Source organism: Desmodus rotundus, chromosome 5 (genome assembly GCF_022682495.2).
Source record: "Desmodus rotundus isolate HL8 chromosome 5, HLdesRot8A.1, whole genome shotgun sequence".
Lineage (NCBI taxonomy): Eukaryota > Metazoa > Chordata > Mammalia > Chiroptera > Phyllostomidae > Desmodus > Desmodus rotundus.
The window spans coordinates 90052221-90078734 of record NC_071391.1 but is presented as its reverse complement, the minus strand read 5'-3'; the positions used below and the strand labels follow the sequence as shown (position 1 = coordinate 90078734).

General features: G+C 44.8%; 1 protein-coding gene across 3 annotated transcripts; it reads left to right on the top strand.

Moving 5' to 3' along the window:
• The first annotated feature begins 311 nt into the window (after positions 1–311).
• Positions 312–12188, top strand: HYOU1 (hypoxia up-regulated 1). 3 transcript variants are annotated; one of them, XM_024570864.3, is made up of 26 exons: positions 312–409; positions 1293–1384; positions 1629–1722; positions 1904–1982; positions 2139–2293; positions 2370–2446; positions 2727–2908; positions 3125–3240; positions 4679–4871; positions 5085–5219; positions 5378–5460; positions 5568–5700; positions 5843–6030; positions 6268–6406; positions 6952–7012; positions 7160–7239; positions 7619–7804; positions 7945–8117; positions 8249–8336; positions 8441–8563; positions 8735–8868; positions 9009–9093; positions 9735–9975; positions 10070–10117; positions 10575–10625; positions 10752–12188. In XM_024570864.3, exons 2-26 carry the CDS (start codon positions 1300–1302, stop codon positions 10811–10813), a joined length of 2991 nt encoding a protein of 996 aa, XP_024426632.1. In that variant the 5' UTR covers positions 312–409; positions 1293–1299; the 3' UTR covers positions 10814–12188. The 3 variants fall into 3 exon arrangements, with proteins under 3 accessions (XP_024426632.1, XP_024426631.1, XP_045060045.1); XM_024570863.4 differs by lacking the exon at positions 312–409 and adding an exon at positions 422–538; XM_045204110.2 differs by lacking the exon at positions 312–409 and adding an exon at positions 592–742.
• Positions 12189–26514: the final 14326 nt, after the last annotated feature.

Here is a 26514-nt window from a genome sequence, read left to right as displayed (position 1 = left end):
TCGACCAGCAAGAAAGCGCTTGGCGCGGCTAAGGAACAGATGCCGGTAGAGGGTTCACCCGTTCCAGGCACCCTCACTCCCTACCTCGCCAGTAGGGTATTCAGCACCTCAGCCACAAAGGTCCCTCAAGCACACCGGGGCGGGAGCCCCAGTAACGTGGCCCCATCCTCTGCCCACGCCAGCGGTTTACCCCCAATTAGTAGATTTGCCCCTTCGCCGCAGCCGACACATTCGTGGAGAAGTAGCAGGCTGAGACGGAGAAGGGACGGACGTAGGACGTGGCCCAATGGGAGCGCGCGCCTGAGCGACGGGGGCGGGGCTGGGTGCGCGGCGCAGGGCCAAGCGGCTGAAGCGCCAATGAGCGTGCGCCGCGTCCGGAGCCGGCGTGTGCGCGAGACGCCGCGGTGAGGTTGGTAGCTAATGTAACAGTTTGCAAACCGAGGGGAGTTGTGAAGGGCGCGGGCTGGGGTCTTGCTGCTGGCCTCGTAGTCACTGCCGCCACCGCGTTTATCCCAGAGCTGGTGCCACAGAAGCAGAGGTAGAGGGGGTGGGAATGGCGATGGGAGCCGGTCATCCCTCCCAGGGAGGGAACGTGCGAGCTCTGGGCGTGGGTCGGTAGTAGGAGTGAGGGCCGCACGGACACCGGGACTCTTGGCTTCCCGCAGCTCGGTCCCGGGGCGCCCCCACGCCGTAGGGGTGGGCCGGGATCCATTCCGGGAGTGGGAAACGCCGCCTTTGTCAGGTGAGACTTAGGTGAATACCCGGCACGCCGTACTCGCCGGGCAAGGAAACTTACGTCTCCGGCATAGCATGTGTCTAGGCAGCAGGGGTGGGGGGGTAAACCCAAAGGGATGCTGAGTAGACAGCCCTTCTTCCCTCCCAGCCTCCCCCAGTGTCACCATCTCTCAGTTCCCTTCCAGGCCCGGCCCGGCTTTCCATGCCGGCCGGGGAGCTCTAAGTGTGGGGAGGTGGTTGAGCCCTGGGCGGGGATCCGTGGCCACAACCCGAGTATCTGACAGGAGGACCAGTGTGATGGTGCGGCAGTTACTGCCTGTGCAATAGGAAGTGTCTGGTCCCCTTCTCCTGCCCTTGCTGTTTCATCTGGGCCTTTGTGGGAGCACTGCGGGGGGATAAGAGGCTTAGTTTCATAAGGAGGAGGCGAAAGTTGTAGGCTGCTCCGCCTTGGCATGAGAATAGAGCAGGTATGAATCTTGAAGCATCTCTGTTGTGGGATGAAGTTCTGTCTCCTTCACTCAGGGCATCTAGTTAACAAGTGTTTTTCTCTTCCCCAGGGGCACAATGGCAGCCACTGTCAGGAGGCAGAGGCGGCTAGTCTGTTGGACCTTAATGGCTGTGCTCTTGGCAGACCTGTTGTCACTGAGTGGTGTGTACCCCAGCAGAGGGATGAAAGGCGGAATAAATGAGTGAATGATGAATGATACATGGTGTGAAGAGGCAGAAGCTCTTGATTGGAAGCCTCTGGACTCTTGAGTTGCTGGACCCAGGCCTTTTTCTTTGTCTTTTGCTATCTTACCTGAACATGGAAAATGGTGTATTTTGATGAGAGGAACCTCAGGAACGGGGGGGAAAGAGGGGCTAATTGGCAGATCTATTTATTTCCTCTTCAGATATGCTGGCAGTGATGTCTGTGGACCTGGGCAGTGAATCCATGAAGGTAGCCATTGTCAAACCTGGAGTGCCCATGGAAATTGTCTTGAACAAGTAAGGGCAGCCACAGTGCCAGGGGTAGGAAAAGAGGGAATCTGGGCTCCAAGGTGCTATGTGTTCTTGGACGTGCCCACAACAGACTTTGGTGTTTTGGGGGGTTGATTGTATGTGTGGTGTTGAGGCTCCTGGGTCCACACCCTGCTGTAGGCATCTGGGCCCAATGTCTCTTTCTCAGGGAATCTCGGAGGAAAACCCCAGTGGCTGTGACCCTGAAAGAAAATGAAAGATTCTTTGGAGACAGTGCAGCAAGCCTGGTGAGCTACCAACCCACCCCCTTCCCAGATGCAGTGAGCAGAGGAAAGGAAGTGACAGACCCAGAGAGTCTGTTCCCTTATCAATCTCTTATGTAAGAGGTAGGTGATGGTGGGCTTTGGAGCCTAATGCTCTGTTCCTTCTTTCCATATTCTCAGGCCATCAAAAATCCAAAGGCTACTCTGCGTTACTTCCAGCAGCTCCTGGGGAAGCAGGAGGATAACCCCTGTGTGGCTCTTTACAGAGACCGTTTCCCAGAGCATGAGTTAGGCTTTGACCCACAGAGGCAGACTGTATACTTCCAAATCAGTCCGTGAGTGCTCTGTTGGAGAAGTGTCCTTTCTCTAATGCCTGGTTTTCCTTGCCTCTAACTACCTCCCTTCCCCCAGGCAGCTGCAGTTCTCACCTGAGGAGGTACTGGGCATGGTTCTCAATTACTCCCGTTCTCTGGCTGAAGATTTTGCAGGTGAGCAGCCAAGTGGAGTCAATGGTGACCAGGTTCCCTAGGGTCTCAAATGGGGGCAATTTTGCCTCCAAGGGAATATTTGGCTGTGTCTCAAGACATTTTTGGTTGTCCCAGCTGAGGAGCTGCTATTGGCATTTAGTGAGTAGAGGCCAGGGTTGCTGCCAAACTTCCTGTAATACACAGGACAGCCCCCAACACAGGGAATTATCTGGCCCAAAATGTCAAGAGTGCCAGGAATGGAAAACCCTCATCTAAGGTATGGATCTGTTGTCCTCTGTAGAACAGCTCATCAAGGATGCAGTGATCACTGTGCCAGCCTTCTTCAATCAAGCTGAGCGCCGAGCTGTGCTGCAGGCCGCTCACATGGCTGGCCTCAAAGTGCTGCAGCTCATCAATGACAACACTGCTACTGCCCTCAGCTACGGTGTCTTCCATCGGAAAGATATCAACGCCACTGCCCAGGTGAGCCAGGGAAGAACTTCTGACTAGACTTGGCAGGGTGACGTGTTTTAAGGATGGATGCCACTTGGCTCATTTTTCATCTTGTTGGCATACATTGCCTCCTCTCAGCCCACATTGGAGCCATTGTGCTTTCAGTTGAGAGTTGGTGCAGCCCCTTAGAAGTGGCAGGCAGCCTGGAGTTGAATTCATGTGACAATTAATTTGATGTCTCTACAGCACATCATGTTTTATGACATGGGCTCAGGCAGCACTGTGTGCACCATTGTGACCTACCAGACAGTGAAGACTAAGGAGGCAGGGATGCAGCCACAGCTGCAAATCCAAGGAGTGGGGTAAGTGGGGATTGGGAGGAAGGCTGCTTGCTGAGAGAGATCCTCAGATGGGGGTGTCTTTTTGGAGGGGCAGCTACCTCTCTTTCCCTCTCCCTGCAGGAATGTTGTCCTGGTTAAAGCGTCACCAATTATTATAGTGTACTTCTGCCAAAAAACAAGGGGAAGATGGGGGAAGAAGACAGTTTGGGAAGATTGAAAGGCAGGGAACCTACTGAACTTCTAAGAAAATTCTCAAGACTACAGACCATATGTAGGATGTCAGATTCAATCTTTTAATTTACTATTTCATCAATTCCAGTTTACTTAGATAATTTATTACTGACATTGTCTTAGTTCTTGAACCCATACTTTTCCATCCAACTCTACTGCTACCACCCTAGTTCAAGTTACCATCACCTCTTACCTATAGAATTTCAAAGATCTCCTGCTTCCAGTGTGGTCTCCCTTGAGTTCTTTCTCCACATTGTAGCCAGAGGATTCTTTTCAAAATGTTGACCTGATCATAACCAGTTTCTTTAAAAACCCTTCAGCACTCTCCCTCCTGGGAGCATGCCCATACCCTTCTTCCTTCTCAGGTGTGTATCTCCTAAACTCTAAGGGTCCCCATGAGAATTGCAACCAGGGGAGCAATGGGCAGTGGCAGCTTGTCCCAGGCTAACTTCCAGAACCTGTGTCCAAGGCCCCCTTTTCTCTGACTTCTCAGTGAACCAAAGCAGCCCTGAGTAGGCTCATTTCTTTCCTGTAATGTTTCTGGAGAGCCAAAGGATCCCTGCCTACGCTCTGTCCTGTTGCTGCTTTTGTCCTAAATCCTTCTTTGTTTCATGGTCACCAGCTTTAATAAAAATACTCTCAAAATAATAAGTAAATAAATACATACCCTTCATTGGCCTATAAGGCTGTGCCTGTGTGCTTGTCTCTAATCCTGAGCCTCTTGCTCTTTGAGCTTCAGCCATATTTGCCCTCATTTGGAATATACCATACTTTCTTTCACTTCAGGAGCTTTACACATACTGTTTTTCTGTCTAGAATGTTTTTTCCTCTTCACCTAGTTAACTCCAACTCATTCTTCAGGTTTCAGCTTAAGTACCCCTTTTTCACAGAACTTTCCCTGACATCTGTAAATAACTGAAACTTCTCATGTATAGGTTCTAACAGCATTGTTTGCCTCTCCTTTATAACACATGGGGCGGTTAAAACTTTATATGATTATTTGATTGCTAGATTGTAGACTCCTTGACAACAGGAACCTTGTTTTCTTTCTTCTCAAAATTGTATCTCCAGGGACAATACAGTTGATGCCCAGTAATTACAGTTGAATGGGTGGGTGGATGAATTGTCACTGCGAGGTGTCACCATGTGGGATGAGAGTCAGGTTCCTGTTTATGTGAAAGGGCCCCATGTGTTCCTTACACTTGTCCCTGTTACCTTTCCTGAACAGGTTTGACCGGACACTGGGGGGCCTGGAGATGGAGCTCCGCCTACGCGACCACCTCGCCAGGCTTTTCAATGAGCAGCGCAAGGGCCAGAGAGGGAAGGACGTCAGGGAGAACCCCCGTGCTATGGCCAAGCTGCTACGTGAGGCTAATCGACTCAAAACTGTCCTGAGTGCCAATGCTGACCACATGGCACAGGTGCCCACATGCCGCTGGTTGAGGGCAATATTCCTCAGCCAAAGGGTGGAAGATCCCACTATCCTGAACTAGGCTACTTGGGCCTGGTGTGGCCCATCCCTTCTCCCTATGCCTCCTGCCATCCTTCTGAAGTCCTGTTCCCTTGGTTTCTGGCCTGCCCTTCCAGGGACCAGGACTTGGGTGAGAACTCTGACACTCCTTATCCTTCCCCAGATCGAGGGCCTAATGGATGATGTGGATTTCAAGGCAAAAGTGACTCGAGTGGAGTTCGAAGAGCTGTGTGCAGACTTGTTTGAGCGGGTGCCTGGGCCTGTGCAGCAGGCACTCCAGAGTGCCAAAATGAATTTAGTGAGTGGTAGTCAGAGGTGGGCCTGGGCGGGAGACAGGTGGGATAGAAAGCAATTACATGGCAGGAGGAAGGAGCAGGACTGTTAAAGGAAGAGTCAGTGCTGAGGAGGAGCGTCAGTTACATGCTATTCCATCTCACATTCTTTCTTCCTCTGCAGGATGAGATTGAGCAGGTGATCCTGGTGGGTGGGGCCACTCGGGTCCCCAAAGTTCAGGAGGTGCTGCTGAAGGCTGTGGGCAAGTGAGTGTGGGGGCTAGGACTCCAGGGCTGAAGCTAGAAGGCTGAGGGGAGGGAGGCCAGGCTGGGAGCTACAGAGCAGTCAGTGCTAAAGCTTGGGACTTTAACAGGGAGGAGCTGGGGAAGAACATCAATGCAGATGAAGCAGCTGCTATGGGGGCTGTATACCAGGCAGCTGCACTCAGCAAAGCCTTCAAGGTGAAGCCCTTTGTAGTCCGAGATGCGGTGATCTACCCCATCCTGGTGAGTTAGCCTGTCTGATCAGGTGACAAGTTCCTTTACTTCTCCATGTCTCTTTGTCTTTCTGCCAGTTGATGTTATTCACCTACCCTTACCCCAGACCTCTTCTGGTTCTCCAGTGTGCCTCCTTTGCCTTGCTGTGTAGGTTGAGTTCACAAGAGAGGTAGAGGAAGAACCTGGGGTTCACAACCTGAAGCACAATAAGCGTGTTCTCTTCTCCCGGATGGGGCCCTACCCTCAACGCAAAGTTATTACCTTTAATCGCTACAGCCATGATTTTAATTTCCACATCAACTATGGTGACCTTGGCTTCCTGGGGCCTGAGGAGCTTCGGTGAGGGGGTGGGGGTGGGCAGGATGGAGCTCCAGGGAGGGAGGACTTGGGGCCTACAGGGCTAACCCAGGGGAAGCAATGGGCGGGGTTGGGGTTGGGGTAAGCATCTTCTCTAGAGGGTGCTGCCCTTCTTCTGAGGGAAGAAGGGCCACAACATCTCATGCTAGAAAGCTGTGTAGTCAAGAGCTAGGGGCAGACTGGGTGGGTTCCCCTGAACTTCTCTTTTCTCTCAACCAGGGTATTTGGCTCCCAGAATCTGACCACAGTGAAACTAAAAGGTGTGGGTGACAGCTTTAAGAAGTATGCTGACTACGAGTCCAAGGGCATCAAGGCTCATTTCAACCTGGACGAGAGTGGTGTGCTCAGCTTAGACAGGGTAAGTGCAGAGAAAGCCCCTGTGTACAGGGCAAGGGCCCAGGCCCCACCACCCTTTTCCAGAACATGAGAAACGAGAAGGGTTTTGAGGTTGGATAAATCTTGGCTCTAAACAAAGTTAACAAATCCCTACCTAATCCCTAAGGTAGGGATTTGGTTTGGTCCTTGTAGCCTGTAAATGCTTAAGAACATGGTAAATTTCAGGATCTGCACAATGGCTGAGGAACCCAATTTTGAAGGACAATTCTGAGGATTAATATCTTTCAGAGTACAGTCTTAGAAATAATGGCCCATTCTATTGTTGAGTAGAGAAGTGCAGGGCTCTGGGGTAACAAAGGAGCTGTGATCTTGTCTTCAGAGGGCTCATAATCAAAGGAGAGAGGTGACTTGATCCAAGAGCTTTTAGAAGAAGGCAGGTGAGAGAATAAGTCAGCACAGCTGGGAGTCATGTGGATGTGCATAAGCAGACCCCACCATGGCTGGAGGTTTGTGGTGAAAAGGTGAGTTTACATGTGCATTTCTTCACCTTGAAACTCTTGTTTTCAGGTAGAGTCTGTGTTTGAGACACTGGTGGAGGATAGCCAAGAGGAAGAATCGACTCTGACCAGTAAGATGCTCATGCATGTGTGTGTATGTGTGCATGAGAGAATATACTTGGGTGCATATTGAGGAAGTGAGTGGGCCTTGCCTTTGAATTAGGAGGTAGAGTCATCCCTGGGGTCCTGTTTGAATCTTTGGGCTTTCTTACCCGTAGAACTTGGCAACACCATTTCTAGCCTGTTTGGAGGAGGCACCACACCAGATACCAAAGAGAATGGTACCAACACCATTCAGGTAAGCCCAGAATGGAACCAGGAGAGCCTACAAGATGGTATTTGGGGGCAGAGAGTTGGGGTGGGTATCCCAGCTGCCTAGGGTGTAATAGATCTCTCTCTCAGTCCCAGCAAGTAACCTTACTCTCTCCTCTGCACTCTGAGCTGTTCCCGTGCTCGAGGTCCAAGGCCCCTTCCCCTTATCTCCAGACCTTTCTTTTTTGTCTAACTAGACTGCTGCAGTCCAAACAACCCACTCCCCATTTCTATACAGTTGCCTTCTGTCTATCTGCAAGCTGTTAGCCCATTCAAAGCAGAGCCACTGGACGTGGCCTTGCTAAGCTGGTCTTACTACATAGGTCCTGACCATCCCCTGTGTCGTGTCTGTGATTGTGTCCCAGGAGGAAGAGGAAAGCCTTACTGAGGGGAGCAAGGATGAGCCTGGAGAGCAAGCCGAACTCAAGGGAGAAGCTGAGACCCCAGTAGAGGACACCTCTCATCCTCCACCCCTTGAGCCTAAGGAGGATGTAGCCCCTGAGGGAGAAAATGCCATGAACAAAGAAAATGGGGAGAAGTCTGAGGCCCAGGTAAGCTATAGGCAAAATACGGCCAGACTGAACACAGGCTAAAGAAGCAGATGCCTGCCTTGTTTCTCATCCCCTCAAGCCCTGCCTGTGGATAATAGAAGAACCTAAGCTTTTCCTGACATCCTCATCTCTCCCCACAGAAGCCAAGTGACAAGAAGGAGCCAGGGTCTGAGGGTGTCTCTCCAGCCTCAGAGGAAGAAAAGAAGCAGAAGCTTTCCCGGAAGCAGAAAATGGTACAGGAGATTGGGGTAGAGCTAGTAGTTCTGGACCTACCTGACTTGTCTGAGGATGAGCTGGCCCATTCTGCACAGAAGTGAGTAAAGACTGTGGGTGGGTGTTTGTGGGTGTAGGTGTATATATGTGAAGGGTGGTGGGCAGGATGCACAATGGTGCCTCTGGCTGTGCACTCCCTCTCCCTCATGTCTGTCTCCTTTTGTCCCACAGACTTCAGGACTTGACAGTCCGAGACCTAGAGAAGCAGGAGCGGGAGAAAGCTGCCAATAGCTTGGAAGCTTTCATCTTTGAGACTCAGGTTGGTAGAGTGGGAGGCACACTTGCTTTGGGACCTGTGTCTGGCTCTGTGAGCCTTGCCCACAGGGGCTCGCTGCATGCTTTTGCTTATATGTACCTCCCTAGGACAAGCTATACCAGCCCGAGTACCAGGAAGTGTCCACTGAGGAACAGCGTGAAGAGATCTCTGGGAGACTCAACACTGCTTCCACTTGGCTGGAGGATGAAGGCTTTGGAGCCACCACAGTGGTGAGGGGTGTCCCAGCATATGGTGGGTGGGATGAGAGCTCTCTTCTTCTAGGATCAGAGAAGGTGAGAAGAGCTGGGGTGTGAGGCCCTAAAGAGGATTACAGGGCTGCCTCCAGGGCTATCCTGTTATCCTTTGAATTCCTCTACCTATTCCCATACCATATCCATCAGATGTTGAAGGAGAAGCTGGCTGAGCTGAGGAAACTGTGCCAAGGGTTGTTTTTTCGGGTAGAAGAGCGTAAGAAGTGGCCTGAGCGGCTGTCTGCCCTTGATAATCTCCTCAACCATTCCAGCATGTTCCTCAAGTGAGAAGCCCCTTACCCGTCCCTTCTTACTCAGTCTTGCCAAGCCCACCAGCACTCATTCCCATCAGCTTCCCATTCCCCATACCCACACCCCAGACCCCACTTCCTCCTGAGCTGATTGTCTCCCTTCTGGCTTCCAGGGGTGCCCGGCTTATCCCAGAGATGGACCAGATCTTCACTGAGGTGGAGATGACAATGTTAGAGAAAGTCATCAATGAGACCTGGGTAATCCCTGTATAAATACTTAACTGGATACTTACCTGGCAAAGTGCCATTTTAGGCAGCATGGGAGATGCAGAAAAGTTGAGACTCAACATGCCTCTGCCTCCTAGCTTCGCAGTTAATTGGGACAGCAAAAGATATTTGTGTTTGAGGCCATGTCTGATTAGTCCCAAACAAGGGTCAGAGCCATGAGTGGTCAGGTGGAGGGGCAACATCCCTGGGAGGTTAGAGAAAGATGCCTTCAGGAGCTGGGACATGAGCTAGACTCAGAAAGTGGCCCAGGGTTTAGAAAGGTGAGAATGATATGTCATGTGAAGTGGAAACTTTTGGATGTGAGGGAGCGTTTTTGAACCAGAGCTCAGAAGTGGAGACACAAGAAGGGAATGATCAAGAGGTTCAGCTGTATTTAGTCCAAACTAATAGAATGTATACCAGAAACATACAGCTTGAGACTCCCTTGTGGAAAGCCTTGAATATAATTCTGAGGAGTTTGCTTACCCCTGTGGAGCTGATGACCAGAGATTGCAGGGTGATTTGAAGCCCGTGGGAAGATCCTGAGGCCAGCTGGGGGTGAGTTTCATCTGGGACAGAGATGTCTGCTATCTCCATTGTTAGCTCTGAGCCTGTGCTGGCCTCACCCACAGGCCTGGAAGAATGCAACAATGGCTGAGCAGGCCAAGCTTCCCACCACAGAGAAGCCAGTGTTGCTCTCAAAAGACATCGAGGCCAAGATGATGGCTTTGGACCGTGAAGTACAGTATTTGCTAAATAAGGCCAAGTTTACCAAGCCCCGGCCCAGGCCCAAGGACAAGAATGAAACTCGGGCAGAACCTCAACTCAATGTCAGTGCCAGTGACCAGGGGGAGAAGGTCATCCGTCCACCAGGTGAGGGCAGGGTGCCTGGCTCCAGGTGCTACTGGGCAGGAAGTATGCCTCCTTTCCCTTCTGGGACTACATTTTACTCTTGGTTTCCCTCCAGGCCAGACTGAAGATGCAAAGCCCATTTCAGAACCTGAGAAAGAGACTCGTGAGTTGGGGAAACTGGGAATATGGACATTGCTTAGCCTAGGGCAGGGGTGTCAAACTCATTTTCACTGGGGGCCACATCAGCCTGTCAGTTGCATTCAAAGGGCAGAATATAATTTTAGGACTGTATAACTATAACTAATCCTTAACAATTAAGCGAGAGCTTGGTGCTGCCACAGGGTAGAAATAAGGTGCCCGCGGGCCTTGGGTTTGCCACCTTGTGGCCTAGGGGTTGGCAAACTGGCAGGCATAGCCTGTTTCTGGACTGCCCATGAGCTATGAATGATCTTTACATTTTGGATGTATTTAAAAGAAGAAAGAATATTCAGAGACTGAATGTGACCCACAAATCCTAAAATGTTTACTTACTCTGACACTTTACAGAAAAAGTGTGCCAACCCCTCCATTAGTTCCCTCTTCCCTTCTGTAGACACTAAACTATTCCTTCCCAAAAGCAGGATCTGAACCAGCAGATGTTGAACCTCTGGAGTTAGAAGGTCCTGGAACAGGTAAGGGTGGAGCTAGGGGTATGATGCGAAGCCTAGTAGGTTTTGGGGGAACTGTCTGCACATGACTAGGGCCAGGTACCTCCATTTTACCTGCTATTGTTCCTTTGTCTCCCCAACTCTCAACAGAATCTGAACAGAAGGAACAGCCAACAGGACAGAAGCAAACTTTGAAGAATGATGAACTATAACCCCTGCCTTCCAGTTCCCCATTCCTTTCCACTCCCTTCTCCTACCACTTCTATTTATTAAACATCAAGGGTTGGCAGGAAGGGTTATTCCTGCCTTCAGAGGCTTAAGTTCCTTTGCTCTTACCTGTGATTGGATGTGTGGATAAGGGGAAGGAAGGGACAGCTTACCAGTTTCTTCTATAATAGTTCTGTGGTTAAAACTGGCATTGTTCTGTTCCCAATTCCATCCCCTGGTTCTGTACCTACCCAGGCCATAAATTGGGAAAAGTCACTACTAGGTCTTAACCTTTGTGGGTAAATGAGAGAATGTCCGTCACTGGCAGACCTGGTAGTGGGATGGATGTTCCCCGTTTGTAGTCTCCAGTTTTCTCTGGTCATTATCCCTCCCCTTCTTTCCTTTCCCACATGAAATCAATGTCACATACGAGCCAGTGTCTACAGAGCCTTGGTTACCAGGTTTGATTTCTGAGTGCCTATTTATGTTCTTTTTTCCTCCAAACTCTTTCCCTAAACCTCCATCCTCATTGACTCCTCTTCCTATGGGTTTCCTTGGCTTGCTATTGCAAGTTAGGCAGACTCTTGCCCAGAGCAATTCCATCTGGACTGGCTGAAGTAAATCTAAGTTGATTCATACCCATCCACACAATGTCTAGTGGTGAAAGTAGACAGAGAAAGTGAAGAGAATCCAGTCACCTGTCCAGGAGTGAGCTATGTAAAATTCCACCTCTGGACTCTTGGCCCAGGAGTGTCATGTACAGCGGCTGGCATGGGGTGCTAGCATCCTGCAAGCGCTATCAAAATCTTCCCCTTTGCATTAGCCTAGTGCTCCGTGTCCCTGTGACCACCCCCTTTCTCTCCTGCTGCTTTGCCCTCCCAGACATCCTTTTCCTTACCCCATGACCCTGGGCTGACCAAAGTGTGCTTTGTACTTTGAGACCCTAACCCATGACCCTAGGAGAAGGAGACAATATGGTGTGAATGTAAAAATGCCACCTCACTTTGAGGCAGGCCCTGTCAGTAAAGAAAGAGGCTGGCTGGCTTTTGTGCATTACTCTGCTAGGATGGGGGCCCTGCACCCACTATGCTGATGTTGGAGAAGCTGTCCTCCAATATTCTTCCTGTAGCAGGTACCATATCTGCCACCCCAGTTCCTAGCGCAAGGGGAAGTCTGTTCGTGTCTGTTTTTCTTTTTTTCTTTTCTTTCTTTTTTTTTTTTTTTGCCACATTGGCAGAAATGGGACCTAAGGGTCCCCATCCTGTCCTGTATGTTTGAGTTCTTTCAATAGCAGTTGAGGCTGTTTGGGCAGGTTTGAGTCAAATTGTACTTTGCTCCATTGTTAATTGAGAAACTTTCAATAAAATATTATTTTCTACAGTTTTTGTGCTGTGGTTTTTAAAGCTTTATTTCCTGAGTATAAATCATAGATACGTATTCTAAGCTATTTTTTTCTGTTGTCAAATGTAATTTAATTCTCCCAGGCCATTTTTAAAAAGAGATTTTATTTATTTATTTTTAGAGCAGGGAAGAGGGAGAGAAACAACTTGGACACCCCCAACTGGGTGACCTGGCCTGCAACCCAGGCATTTGCTCTGACGGGGAATCAAACGCAACCTTTTGGTTTGCAGGCCAGCACTCAATCCACTGAACTACATCAGCCGGAACAGGCTTTCTTGTACAGAGTTTGGAAGATAGAAGTTTGAATAATAAATTTAAATTACCTATAATACAATCACTAAAGTATCAACATTTTGGGCATCATTAAGATCATATATGTAAGTTTTTTAATCTTAGACAAAATCATGGTTTATTTTTCTCCTGACATTACTTGGACCCCTATTTTATTTTTAAGTAACTTCCATTTTTAAGATAACCCACTTTACAAATAAAAATAATTCCTAGAGGTTCACTAATTTATCCAGGGAATTAGAGGTGTTAAGTGCCTCAGCTAGGTTTGAACTTGGGAGCCATTAGCTGTCACTGCTCTGACAATGTGTTGCTAGAGGTTCACCATTCACAGCACAATTAATTCAGATTGCCCATTAGTTATGATGGAGCCGGAGCCAGTTGTATTTCTATACACTGACAGTGAGCAAACCAAAAAGGAAATTAACAAATCTATTCCACTTACAATAACATCAAGAATGATAAAATACTGCTCTGGCTGGTGTGGCTCAGTGGATTGAGTGCCAGCCTGAGAACCAAAGGGTTGCTGGTTCTATTCCTAGTCAGGGCATATGCCTGGGTTGCAGGCCAGGTCCCCAGTGGTGGGTGTGCAAGAGGCAGCCAAACATTGATGTTTCTCTCCCTCTCTTTCTCCCTCCCTTCCCCTCTCTAAAAATAAACTAAAGTCTTTTTTAAGAGAAAGAATAATCAAATACTTAGGAAAAATATTAACCAAGGAAATATAAGACTTATTCACTGAAAACTATAAAACCCTGCTGAAGGAAATTAAAGAAGAGCTAAATGATTGGAAAGATCCATATTCATGGATTAGAAGATTTAATATTGCTAAAATGATAGTACTCTCCAAGTTGATCTTGACATTCAATGCAATACCTATCAAAACCCCAACAGGTTTCTTTCAAGAAATTGGTAATATGATCTTAAGATATATGGAAATCCAAGGAACTACAGATATCCAAGGCAGTCTTGAAAAAGAAGAAAGTTGGAGGACCTACATTTTCCATTTTTAAAACTTACTAAAGTTACAGTCATCAAAACAGTGTGGCACTGGTATATGGATACACATGTAGACTAATGAAATAGAATTGAGAGCCCAAAAATAAGCCCATGCATATAGAGTCAACTGAGTTTTCACAAGGGTGCCAAGAGCATTTAATAGGAAAAGAAAATTCTCTTCACAAACTGCTCTGGGAAACTGGATATCCACATACAAAAAAATAAAATTGGAACCTTGCCGTATGCCATATTCAAAAATTAACTCAAAATGGATTGAAGACCTAAATTTAAGAGCTAAAACTATAAAATACATAGATGAAAACAGGGGAATTTGGATTTGGCAATAGTTTCACCAAAAACATGAAATAAAAGAAAAATTGATAAATTGGACTTCATCAGAATTAAAAACTTTGGAGTTTCAAAGGACATTATAAATAGAGTGAAAAGAGCCCTGGCTGGTGTTCCTCAGTGGATTAAGTGCCAGCCTGCAAACCAAAGGGTTGCCAGTTAAATTCCACGTATAGGACACATGCCTGGGTTGCAGGCCAGGTCCCCAGTAGGGGTGCAGAAGAGTTGCAACCACACATTGATGTTTCTCTCCCTCTCTTTTTCCCTCCCCATCTCTCTAGAAATAAATAAATAAAAATCTCTAAAAAGGGGAGAGTGAAAAGGCAACCCACAGAATGGAAGAAGTTTTTTTTGCAAAATATGTATCTAACAAGTTTAGTAATATTATAATAATAAAGAACACCTACAACTTAACCTCGACAACAAAAAGACAACCCAATTAAAAGATGGGCAAAGTATTTTAATAGGTATCTCTTTAAAAATATAAAAATGGCTAATATGCACATGAAAACATGCTCAACTTCATTATCGGTCAGGGAAATGGAATGAAAGCCAAACCACAATGAGGTACCACTAATACCTACTAGAGATGTAACGTGTCTATAGTAACAATTCTTAAGAAGAAAAATAATGAGTATTGATGAGGTTGTGGAGAAATTAGAATCCTCACATACTGGTGATGTGAATGTAAATGGGCAGGCTCTGTGAAAATGTTTGTTCCTCAAAAAGATAAACATATAATTACCACATGACTCAGAAATTCTACTCTTAGATAAAACATCCAACAAGTTGAAAACAGGAACTCAAACAGACACTTGTATGCAAATTTTCCTAACAGCAATATTCACAATAGCCAAAAGGTAGAAAAACCCAAGTATCCATCAACAAATGAACAAATAAACAAAATGTGGTTTAATATATCAGGACAATATTCAGCCATGGAAAGGAACAAAGTTGTGATATATGCTACAGTATGGGTGAACTTTGAAAACATGAAAAGAGTGAAAAAGCCAAGCACAACAGGACACATATTGTATAACTCTGTTCATATGAACTCTCCAGAATAGGCAGATTCATGCAGACAGAAAGTAGATTAGTGATTGTCAAGGGCTAAGGGAAGAGAGAAATAGGAAGTGAGTGCTTATGTTAGGTTTTGTTTTGGGTCCATGAAAATATTCTTGAATCAGATAGCAGTGATGGTTGTCCAACCCTGTGAATATAGTAAAACCATCAAGTTAAACACTTAAAAATGGTGAATTTGATGCTTTATAAATTATAACTCAAATTTTCAAAATGTATCTATAGTATTCTTATTTTTAAAATTTGATCCATGTTTAGTTATTTATACTCATATTATGAAGGGGGAAACTAATATGTATAATTTTGCAGGACAGAGTAGTTTATTTCTATTTTTCCTTTTTTGTTTTTTAATAGTTTAATGCATTTTCATAGCAAAATTACAGGAACAGTAGAGAACACAGATAACATTAAAAACATATACTTGCAGCCCTAATTGGTGTGGCTCAGTTGGTTGAGTGTCATCCTGCAAAGGGAAAGGTGGCCAGTTCGATTCCTGGTCAGGGTATACACCTGGGTTGCAGGTTGGGTCCCGGTTGTGGTGCACATGAGAGACAAGCAAATGTTTCTCTCTCTCTTTCTCTCTCCTTTCCCCGTCTCTAAAAAAATAAATACATAAAATCTTAAAAAACAAACAAACATGTACTTGCATGTAGGACACCTCAAAAAAGTATAGTGAAAGGATGGAATCTACTGTATGATAAAAATGCTACAAATACCATTTAGTTGCCATCCATAAGAAATTTACTTGTTTTAGAGACTTCTGGCCAAGATGGAGGCATAGGTAGACTTACTGTGCCTCCTCGCATAACCAAGGACAATTTAAAAACAAAAAACGAGAACTGACAAAAAATCGAACTGTATGGAAGTCCAACAACCAAAGAGATAAAGAAGACACATTCATCCAGACTGGTAGGAGGGGCGGAGACAGGCAGCCAGGTGGAGAGGACTCGTGGCAAGCTGGTGACTGGTGGACCCGTTGAGGCAGTGGATTGTGGAGCAGGGCGGGCAAGGCTGCAGCTGACCAGTGAGGCAGCAGCTGGCAGATCCTGAGACATACCATACAACTCCAGGGCTCCAGCCCAGGGAAATAGAGCCTCAAATCACTGATTGAAAACACCTGTGGGGCTTGAGGCAGCAGCAGAAGAAACTCCCAGCCTCACAGGAGAGTTCGTTGGAGAGACCCACAAAATCCTTGAAAGTACACAAACCCACCCACCAGGGAATCAGCATCAGAAGGGCCCAATTTGATTGTGGATTGCGGGGGGGGGGGGGGGAGTGAATGAAAACTGGCAGAGAGCAAAGCAAGCACCATTGCTCCCTCTTGGACCCCTCCTCCACATACAGTGTCACAGTGCAGCAACTAGTGTTACACCGCACTGGGGAATACCTAAGGCTCTGCCCCTTTACATAACAGGCACACCAAGACCAAAAAAAAAAAGGCCCAAATGAAAAAACAGATAAAAGCTCCAGAAATAATACAGCTAAGCAGTGAACAGATAGCCAACCTATCAGATGCACAGTTCAAAACACTGGTAATAAGGATGCTCACAGAATTGGTTGAATTTGGTCACAAATTAGATGAAAAAATGAAGACTACGCTAAGCGAAACAAAGGAAAATGTACAGGGAACCAATAGTGATGGGAAGGAAACTGGGACTCAGATCAACAGTGGACCAGAAGGAAGAAAGAAACATTCAACCAGAAAACAATGAAGAAACAAGAATTCAGAAAAATGAGGAGAGGCTTAGGAACCTCCAGGACATCTTGAAACGCTCCAACATCCAAATTATAGGTGTACCAGAAGGAGAAGAGGAAGAGCAAAAAAATTGAAAACTTATTTGAACAAATAATGGAGAACTTCCCCAATCTGGCAAAGGAAATAGACTTCCAGGAAGTCCAGGAAGCTCAGAGAGTTCCAAAAAAGTTGGACCCAAGGAAGAACACACCAAGGCACATCATAATTACATTACCCAAGATTAAAAATAAGGAGAGAATCTTAAAAGCAGCAAGAGAAAAGGAGACAGTTACCTACAAAGGAGTTCCCATAAGACTTTCAGCTGATTTCTCAAAAGAGACCTTACAGGCCAGAAGGGGCTGGAAAGAAGTATTCAAAATCGTGAAAGGCAAAGACCTACATCCAAGATTGCTCTATCCAGCAAAGCTTTCATTTAGAATGGAAGGACAGATAAAGTGCTTGTCAGATAAGGTCAAATAAAAGGAGTTCATCATCACCAAGCCCTTATTATATGAAATGTTAAAGGGATTTATCTAAGAAAAAGAAGATAAAAATATGAACAGTAAAATGACAGCAAACTCAGTTATTAACAACTGAACCTAAAAAACAAAAACAAAAGCAAACTAAGCAAACAACTAGAACAGAAACAGAACCACAGAAATGGAGATCACATGGAGGGTTATCAACAGGGGAGTGGGAGGGGGAGAGAGGGGGGAAAGGTACAGAGAATAAGTAGCATAGATGATAGGTGGAAAATAGACAGGGGGAGGGTAAGGATAGTATAGGAAATGTATAGGAAATAGTATAGGAAATAGAATAGTATAGGAAATAGAAGCCAAAGAACTTATATGTATGACCCATGGACATGAACTAAAGGAGGGGAATGTGGGCAGGAGGGGGTGTGCAGAGAGGAGAGGAGTGAAGGGGGGAAAATGGGACAACTGTAACAGCATAATCAATAAAATATCTTTAAAAATTAAAATTAAAAAGTAGAAAAAATAAAAAGAAAAAAGAAATTTACTTGTTTTATTTATTATTTTTTAATCCTCACTGAGGATATGCTTTTTTATTGATTTTAGAGAGAGAGGAAGGGAGAAAGACAGAAAGAAACATGGATGTGAGAGAGAAACATCTACTGGTTGCCTCAGGTATGTGTCCCCAGCAGAAGTCTAACCCGCAACTTAGGTATGTGCCCTGACCGAGAATGGAACCTGCAACCTTCCTGCATGGGATGATGCTCCAAACAATTGAATGACCCAGCCAATGCAGAAATTTACTTGTTTTTTAAAAATTCAAGTGAGGCCCTGGTCAGGTAGCTCACTTGGTTAGAGCATCACCCTGATACACCAAGGTTGTATGTTCAATCCCTAGTCAGGACACATACAAGAATCAACTAATAACCCCTGGCTAGTGTGGCTCAGTGGACTGAGTGCCTGCCTGCAAACCAAAAGGTTACCAGTTCAATTCCCCGTCAGGGCACATGCCTGCATGGGGGCTAGGTTCCCAGTTTGGGGCATGAGGGAGGCATCCCATTGATGTTTCTCTTCCTTTCTTTCTCCTTCCCTTCCCCTCTCTCTAAAAATAAAGAAATAATATCTAAAAAAAAATGTTTTAAATCAACTAATGGTTACAAAAATAAGTGGAACAAATCGATGTTTCTCTCTCCCTTCCTCTTTCTCTCTCCCTTCCCCTCTTTCTTTAAAATCAATAAATAGCACTAATTGGTGTGGCTCAGTTGGTTGGGCATCATCCTGCAAAGCAATCAGGGCATATGCCCAGGTTGTGGGTTTGGGCATCAGTTCGGGGCTCTTACAAGAGGCAACCGATTGATATTTCAATCCCTCTCTTCTCCCTCCCTTCCCCTTTCTCTAAAAATAAATATAAAACATATATTTTAAATAAAATAAAATCAATAAATAATTTTTAAAAAATCCAAATGCTTGCATTGTCCAGAAGAATTTGTTTATTTATGATGAAATAAAGTTGAACTGCTAAAACTCATTCACTGAAACATTTTGACTTGCATTAATGCTTTATGTTTCTCCATTAATATTAAAAAATTCACACACAATGAACATGAAAAAACTGCCTGATTTCTGCCCCCTATTTTCCACTTGCAATTATACTTAAGTACCTTTTGACCCCATGGGAAAAAACCCCCTAATATTCAGAACTACCAATAACAGAAAGAAGTGACATTTTTTTAAAGAATGAAATGTTTCCGATCATAGTGGAAACATTCTTAAGCACATTCTCCGTGTATGTGGCATGCTAGCTGGATGTCATTTGGCATAACTGTTAATGTTTGAAATGACACAGGTTTGTGTCTTTACAAAAGCCAACCAGATAGGCCTCACTTGCCTACTGCAAAGCACCAATAGCTGCACTCTGGAAGTGCAGATCTGTTTTAAGTCCTGAGCAATTTCTCATTAACAGATGCTGGAAGGGAAGTTTTGTGAAACAGTTCAGTAACCTCTGATGTCTAATTTCATGGGGTGCTACAGTACCAGGCCTGAAACCACCAAGTTTCTTTGCCCTCCAGTAGAGAGTGTGCACTCTTGCAAGCAGCTTTAGTAGGCAGTTGCTTGCTTCCCGCATGCTTTACCACTGGTGGATTTGTGACAGTCCGCTTTGTAGGAGCCATGGAATATAGACCTCTTTACTTATCACCTTCTCCTTCTGCTGGAAGTCTGCAAACTAGAGGTGGTGCTGGCATTAGAGAGGGGTGGCAGTGTAGCACTGGCTGTGAACACGCCGTTGTTTCTTAACATTTTTAGAGTATTTTCTATTTTTAGTTTTTCAGTATATCTTTGTTACACTATATTGTAGTTTGTTTTCTATTTCATTGAATTATCTCCATAACAAGGTAAATTCTTTAGTTACTAAAATCCTCTGGTTACCACCCTTATGTTGATATCATCTATAATTTTCCTTCTGGATTGTTACTGTGTTATTCAGGGTTCCCCCCAAAAATAGAACCAAAGGATGGAAATATATATATGAAAGATTATTATAAGGAACTGGCTCGTATGATTATGAAGGTTGGTATGTCCGAAAACTGCAGTTTAGGCTGGCAGGCTGGAGACCAAGGAAAGTCAATGGTGCAGTTCCAGTCCAAAGACAAGCCAACAGTACTAATGAAGTCTCAAGACATTCTGCTGGAGAACTTCCTCTTGCTTGGGGCCTACCCACATTACTGACAGCAATCTGCTTATCCGAAGTTCACTGATGTAATTGTTAATCTCATCCAGAAACACCCTCCAAGTTGACACATGAAATTAATCATCACAATTATAAATATAGTTTTTTGTTTGTTTGGCTCTTGGTTTTTTTTAGACAAAAGTAAACTTAATTATTTTCCAATTCTTTCCTTATTTATATCTGATCTTTTAAGTTCTTATTTTAAGTTATTGAATTTTTTTCTGTTTAAGAGTATCCCAGTGAGTCTTTTTTATAGTTTCTAGATTCCTACTGGTCACTTGACTTCTTGGTCATATTAACACAGTTCTTTCAAAACCTGTGTTTGGCCCTGGCTAGTGTAGCTCAGTGCATTGAGTGCCAGTCTGAAAAGCAAGGGGTTGTTGGTTTGATTCCCAGTCTAGGGCACATGCCTGGGTTGCAGGCCAGGTCCCCAGTGGGGGAAGTGCGAGAGGCAACCACACATTTTTTGTTTCACTCCCTCTCTTTCTCCCTCCCTTCCCCTCTAAAAGTAAAGAAATAAAATCTTTTTAAAAAATCCATGACTTTCAGTCAAGACAGCGACATAGGTAAACACAGCTCACCTCCTCGCACAACCACATAACAATCACAACTAAATTATAGAACAACAATCGCTCAGAACTGTCAGAAAAAAAGTTGATGGAAGTTTGACAACTATGGAATTAAAGAAACCACATACTCTCAGACTGGTAGGAGGGGCAAAAGATGTGAAGTGGGCTGGTCCCACATCCACAAATGGTGGGTAATTCTAGAGGAATAACTCGGGAGCAAGGAGCCCCAGCCCTACACCAGGCCACCCAGCCCAGGGTTCCAGTGCCAGGAAGATAAGTCCCCATAACTTATGGCTGCAAAAACAAGTGGGGATTGAGTCAGTGGAAGAAACTTCTGGAGTCCTAAGCAGTTCCCCTTAAAGAACCCACACACAGGCTTAGACTCACTCCCTCCGACTTCACTCCCTCCAGCACCAGGGTAACAGCTTGAAAGGCACCAGTGGCATACAGGGAGGAACTGAAGTGTCTGGCACCAAGGTGAGAGCTGGGGGACAGCATTCTTCCTGACAGAAAGGTGGGCAGAAGCCATTGTCCCTTTTCTGAACCCTCCCCACACAGAGACACAGAGCCAAGAGACGGGTGCTATATCTGAGACTCCATCAACCTGGCTAACACTGTTTGACCCACCCTAGAGATCTCCTGAGGCCCAACCCCACCCAACCTACAGTTGTTAACAGTGGCTTTTTCAAATGAGTGGCTGGTCTTGGCTCATGCTTCACAACAGCCTAAATCCTCTCAAACAAGTTACAGCCAGTATCAGTGAGCCCCGAACCCACATAATTGTTGCTAAGTGGCCCAGACCTGGCACTAGAAACAGCCAGCCTAGATTCATAGCTTGGCTTAAACTGGGAATCTCCAAATCCAACACTAGTGGCAGCCATCTCAGATTGCTTTATAGTTCAGGCAGAGTGGCCCCAGGCAAAACACAGGTGGGGCCTGACCTTGGCCTGCAGCACCCAGAAAACCCCAGAGCCTGCACACCCAGGGGACAGCTACAGGCCACATCTGAGCACTACCACCCTGCCCTTGCACAGCTGGTCCTCCATGGAGTGAGAAGGTTGGTGGTCAGTGGTCACAGTCAACCCTTGCAGCTGACTAGCCTGGGTAGATCCCTCCCATTGACCTGCCAACAGCAACCAAGGCTCAACTACAAGAGGGCAGTGTACTCAGCCCACACGAAGGGTGCACCTTGAGTACCCAGCTTGGGTGATTGTGGAGGCTGTACCACTGGACCCTATAGGACACCTCCTACATTAGGCCACACTACTAAGACACAGAGTCAACGAAGCTCTACTTAATACATAGAAACAAACAGAAGCAGGCTGCCAAAATGAAGAGACAAACATGGCCCAAATGACAAAACAGATCAAAACTCCAGAAAAAGAACTAAGCAAAATGGAGATAAGCAATCTATCACATGCAGAGTTCAAAACACTGGTCATAAGGATGCTCAAGAAACTTAGTGAATACCTCAACAGCATAAAAAATCCAGTCAGAAATGAAGGATATACACTAATTGAAATAAATAACAATTTACAGGGAAACAACAATAGAGTGGATGAACCCAAGAATCAGATAAATGATTTGGAATATAAGGAAACAAACAAAAAAACAATCAGATCAACAAGAAGAAAAAGAATCCAAAAAAAACCCCAAAACCAAAACCCCGAGGATAGAGTAAGCAGTTTCTGCGACAACCTCAAGCATTCCAACATTCACAGCACAGGGGTGCCAGAAGGAGAAGAGAATGGGCAAGATGTTGGAAATGTTTCTGAAAAACTAATGAAAGAAAACTTCCTTGATTTGGTAAAGGAAATAGACACGCAAGTCCAAGTAGCACAGAGAGTCCCAAACAAGATGGATGCAAAGAGACCCACTCCAAGACAGATCATAATTAAAATTCCAAAGCTCAAAGATAAAGGGAGAATCTTGAAAATCGCAAAAGAAAAGAAGTTACTTACCTACAGGTGAGTTCCCATAAGAGTGTCAGCCTATTTCTCAAAAGAAATTTTGTAGGCTAGAAGGAATTGGCAAGAAATATTCAAAGTCATGAAAAGCAGAAGACTACTGCCAAGATCGCTCTACCCAGCAAAGCTATCATTTAGAACTGAAGGGCTGCTAAATAGCTTCCCAAACAAGAAAAAAACTGAAGGAGTTTATTATCACCAAACCATTATTATATGAAATGTTAAAGGGACATATTTAAGAAAAAGATCAAAACTATGGACAATAAAGTGGCAATAACTACATATCTATCAACAATTGAATCTAAAAAACAGACTAAGCAAACAAGAAGAACAGAAACAGAATCATGGAGAATGTTTGGATGGTTGCCAGATGGGAGGGGGGTGTAGGGCAATGGGTGAAGTGGTGAGGGGGATTAAGAAGTACAAATAGCCCTGGATGGTGTGGCTCAGTGGGTTGAGCACTGGTCTGCAAACCAAAGAGTTACCCGTTTGATTCCTGGTCAGGGCACAGGCCTGGGTTGCTGGCCAGGTCCCCAGTTGGAGGCGCATAAGAGGCAACCATACATTGATGTTTCTCTCCCTCTCTTTCTCCTTCCCTTCCCCTCTCTCTATAAGTAAATAAAATCTTTTTGGAAAAAGTACAAATAGGTAGTTACAGAATAGCCGTGTGGATGTAAAGTACAGTATAGGAAAGGGAGTAGCCAAAGAACTTATCTGAATGGCTCACGGACATGCTACCCTGGTGCTGGAGCTCAGAGGGAGTGAGTCTGAGTAAGTCCCTGTGTGGGTTCTTTAAGTGAAACTGCCTGGGACTCTAAAAGTTTCTTCCACTGACTCAATCCCCACTGGTTTTTGCAGCCAGAAGGTATGAGGACTTCTCCTTCTGGCCCTGGAACCCTTGGTTGGGAGGCCAGGTGTGGTTCTGGGATTCCTCACTCCCAAGATATCCCTCTCGAATTTTTATGCACCACACATGGATGTGGGACCAACTCATTTCATGTCTCTGCTCCTCTTACCAGTCTGGATGGATGTGGTTTCTTTAATTCCATAATTGTTAGATTTTCATTCAACTTGATTTCTTATGGTTCTGAGTATTGGTTTTTCTATATTTTAGTTGTAATTTTGATATGGTTGTGTGAGGAGGCAAGCCGTGTTTACCAATGCCACATTTTTTAAAACAACTTGTATCCTTTATTTAAATGATTTTATTTATTTATTTTTAGAGAGAGGGGAAGGGAAAGAGAAAAAGAGGGAGAGAAACATCAATGTGTGGTTGCCCCTTATGCACCACCTACTGGGGACCTGGCCTGAAACCCAGGCGTGTACCCTTACTAGGAATCAAACTGGTGACCCTTTGCTTCACAGTCCGGTGCTCAATCCACTGAGCCACACCAGCCAGGGCCCCAATGTCACCTTTCGACCGGAAGTCAATATTGTTTCTTGTGCTTAGCCCCTCATTGCTGACCAACCCTGAGCTCTCAGAATTATCACAGCTAGTCCCTTGAGATGAAGACCACTGTCCACTGCCTGGTCAACTTGCATCTGCTGGCCTCCAAGTCCTCCCTCTCTCTTGGCTTCTATTTCCTTGGCAGCAGTGTGACTTTGGAAGATGTGGGCCACTTCTGTGAGTTGACCAACAAGAAGAATAAGGGCACTGAGCATCTTTAGAGGATGCAAAACCAGCTCGGTGGCCATGCCCTCTTTCAAGACTTGCAGAAGCTGTCCCAAGATGATGGGGTAAAACCCACCATGCCATGGGAACTGCCATGGCTCTGCGAAAGAATCTGAACCTGGCCCATTTGAATTTGCATGTCCTGGATTCTGTCCTCACAAACACCATCTTTGTGACTTGGAGAGTCACTTCCCAGCTGAGGAGAAAGTCATTACAAGATGGGCAACCAGGCTAACTGGCTCTCTGCCTGGGCTGGGTGAGTATCTCTTCCAAAGATTCACATTCAAGTACAACTAGGAGCCGCCAGAGCCCACCGCCTTTGAGAGGTCCCCTCTGCATCCCTCTATGTCAGGGCTTCTTCCTGAGCCTCTCCCTGCAGCCACTAAGCAGTTTTTTACCACCCTGAAAACTTTTCCCAAGCCATGGACCAAAGAGAAGCAATAAAGCTTTTTGCAGATAAAAAGGAAAAAAAATTCAATAGTTCATTGTTCATGTATAGAAACAGAACTGATTTGTGGGTGTTGATTTTGTATCCTGCAACTTTACTAAATTCATTTATCACTTCTAACAGTATTTTGGTGGAGTCTTTAGGGCTTCTGATATATAAAATTTTGTTACCTGAAAACAGAGATAATTTTAAGGGTAAGGAAAGGTCATCTTAATCCAGTGATCTCAGGACCATTTTATCTTCTTAATAATTATTGAAGACTCCAAACAGCTATTGTTTATGTGAGTTATAGCTATCAATATTTTCATATTATAAGATTAAAACTGAGAAACTTTTAAAATATTTATTTATTTATTTATTTTTTAGAGAGGGGAAAGGAGGGAGAAAGAGAAGGAGAGAAACATCAACATGTGGTTGTGTCTCACACGCCCCCTACTGGGGACCTGGACTGCAACCAGGCATGTAACCTGACTGGAAATTGAACCTGCAACCCTCTGGTTCACAGGTTGACACTTGATCCACTGAGCCAAACCAGCCAGGGCAATTTTTTTAAAAATACATTTTAAAGTAACACTAATATGTTAACTACTATATGTGACCATAGATAACATTTTTGTGAAAAATAAATATTTTTACAATTTGCGAGGACAGAGGGATTATTTAACATGTGTGCAAATTTCTATAATGTCTGGCTTTAAAAAAGACTGCTATATTCTCATATCTGTTCCTGTCGTCAAGCTGTTGCCTATGTTGTTTTGGTTGAAGTATATGAAGGACCTCCAGAATCATACAGAAATCTAATTGAAAAGGGAGTAGTAGGTTAATAGCCTTTTCAGATATTTGTGAATATTCTTTTTTGATACTACATTAAACTAGATAAATGGTAGTTTTTTAAAGATTGGTTGCAAAGAGGAATCAGAAACCAAGATAATGACCTTTTCATACGCTGTTAAGTTAAAATCTATTGATCCGTCCTGCACTTTGAATGGATCTTTTACCCATACATGATTTTGTAACATCACACATTGGTCATTTGGAAAATGTTGGTTCACTGAATTTTGCAGATCTTCCAAATGTTAGCAAATTTCACTACACAAGGCAAAAAAATGATATATGGTAATACCATCACTGATGTCATTGGAAATATGTTAAAAGAGTGGAAAGCTGTCAAGCTCAAATTTTAAACTTTTGGCAACAAACACTGTTAGTTGTCCTTGATATGACAGGATTACTTTGTTCATTTTGGAGAAAATTTATGCCAAATACCCATATCTGGATAACTATAGCTTGTCTCTCAGTCGTTCTTTCAAATAAAAACAATGTTCCATGAAAGAAAAGACTAGTTCAGCTCACAACTGAAACAATTTTGTAAGTGCTTTTTTTCAGGAAACCATTGTATTTCCATAAGCATAGAAGTACTTTAGGCATACTTCACTTTTTAAAATATATTTATTGATAATGCTATTACAGTTGTCCCATTTCCCCCCCTTCGCTCCACTCCATCCTGCCCACCCCCTCCCTCCCACATTCCCCCCCTATAGTTCATGTCCATGGGTCATACATATAAGTTCTATGGCTTCTACATTTCCTATACTATTCTAACCTTCCCCCTGTCGATCTTCTACCTACCACTTATGCTACTTATTCTCTATACCTTTCCCCCCTCCCTCCCCCTCCCACTCCCTTGTTGATAACCCTCCATGTGATCTCCATTTCTGTGGTTCTGTTTCTGTTCCAGTTGTTTGCTTAGTTTGCTTTTGCTTTTGGTTTTTTAGGTGTGGTTGTTAATAACTGTGAGTTTGCAGTCATTTTTACTGTTCATATTTTTTATCTTCTTTTTCTTAGATAAATCCCTTTAACATTTCATATAATAAGGGCATGGTGATGAACTCCTTTAACTTGACCTTATCTGACAAGCACTTTATCTGCCCTTCCATTCTAAATGATAGCTTTGCTGGATATAGTAATCTTGGATGTAGGTCCTTGCCTTTCATGACTTGG

Excerpts from the sequence above, each read along its gene's own strand:
- HYOU1 (XM_024570864.3), top strand. The coding sequence starts at position 1,300 with ATGGCAGCCACTGTCAGGAGGCAGAGGCGGCTAGTCTGTTGGACCTTA. Across the intron at positions 5,220-5,377 it reads AGAGTGCCAAAATGAATTTA|GATGAGATTGAGCAGGTGAT; the intron begins GTGAGTGGTAGT and ends CTTCCTCTGCAG. Across the intron at positions 8,118-8,248 it reads CTGGCCCATTCTGCACAGAA|ACTTCAGGACTTGACAGTCC; the intron begins GTGAGTAAAGAC and ends TTTGTCCCACAG.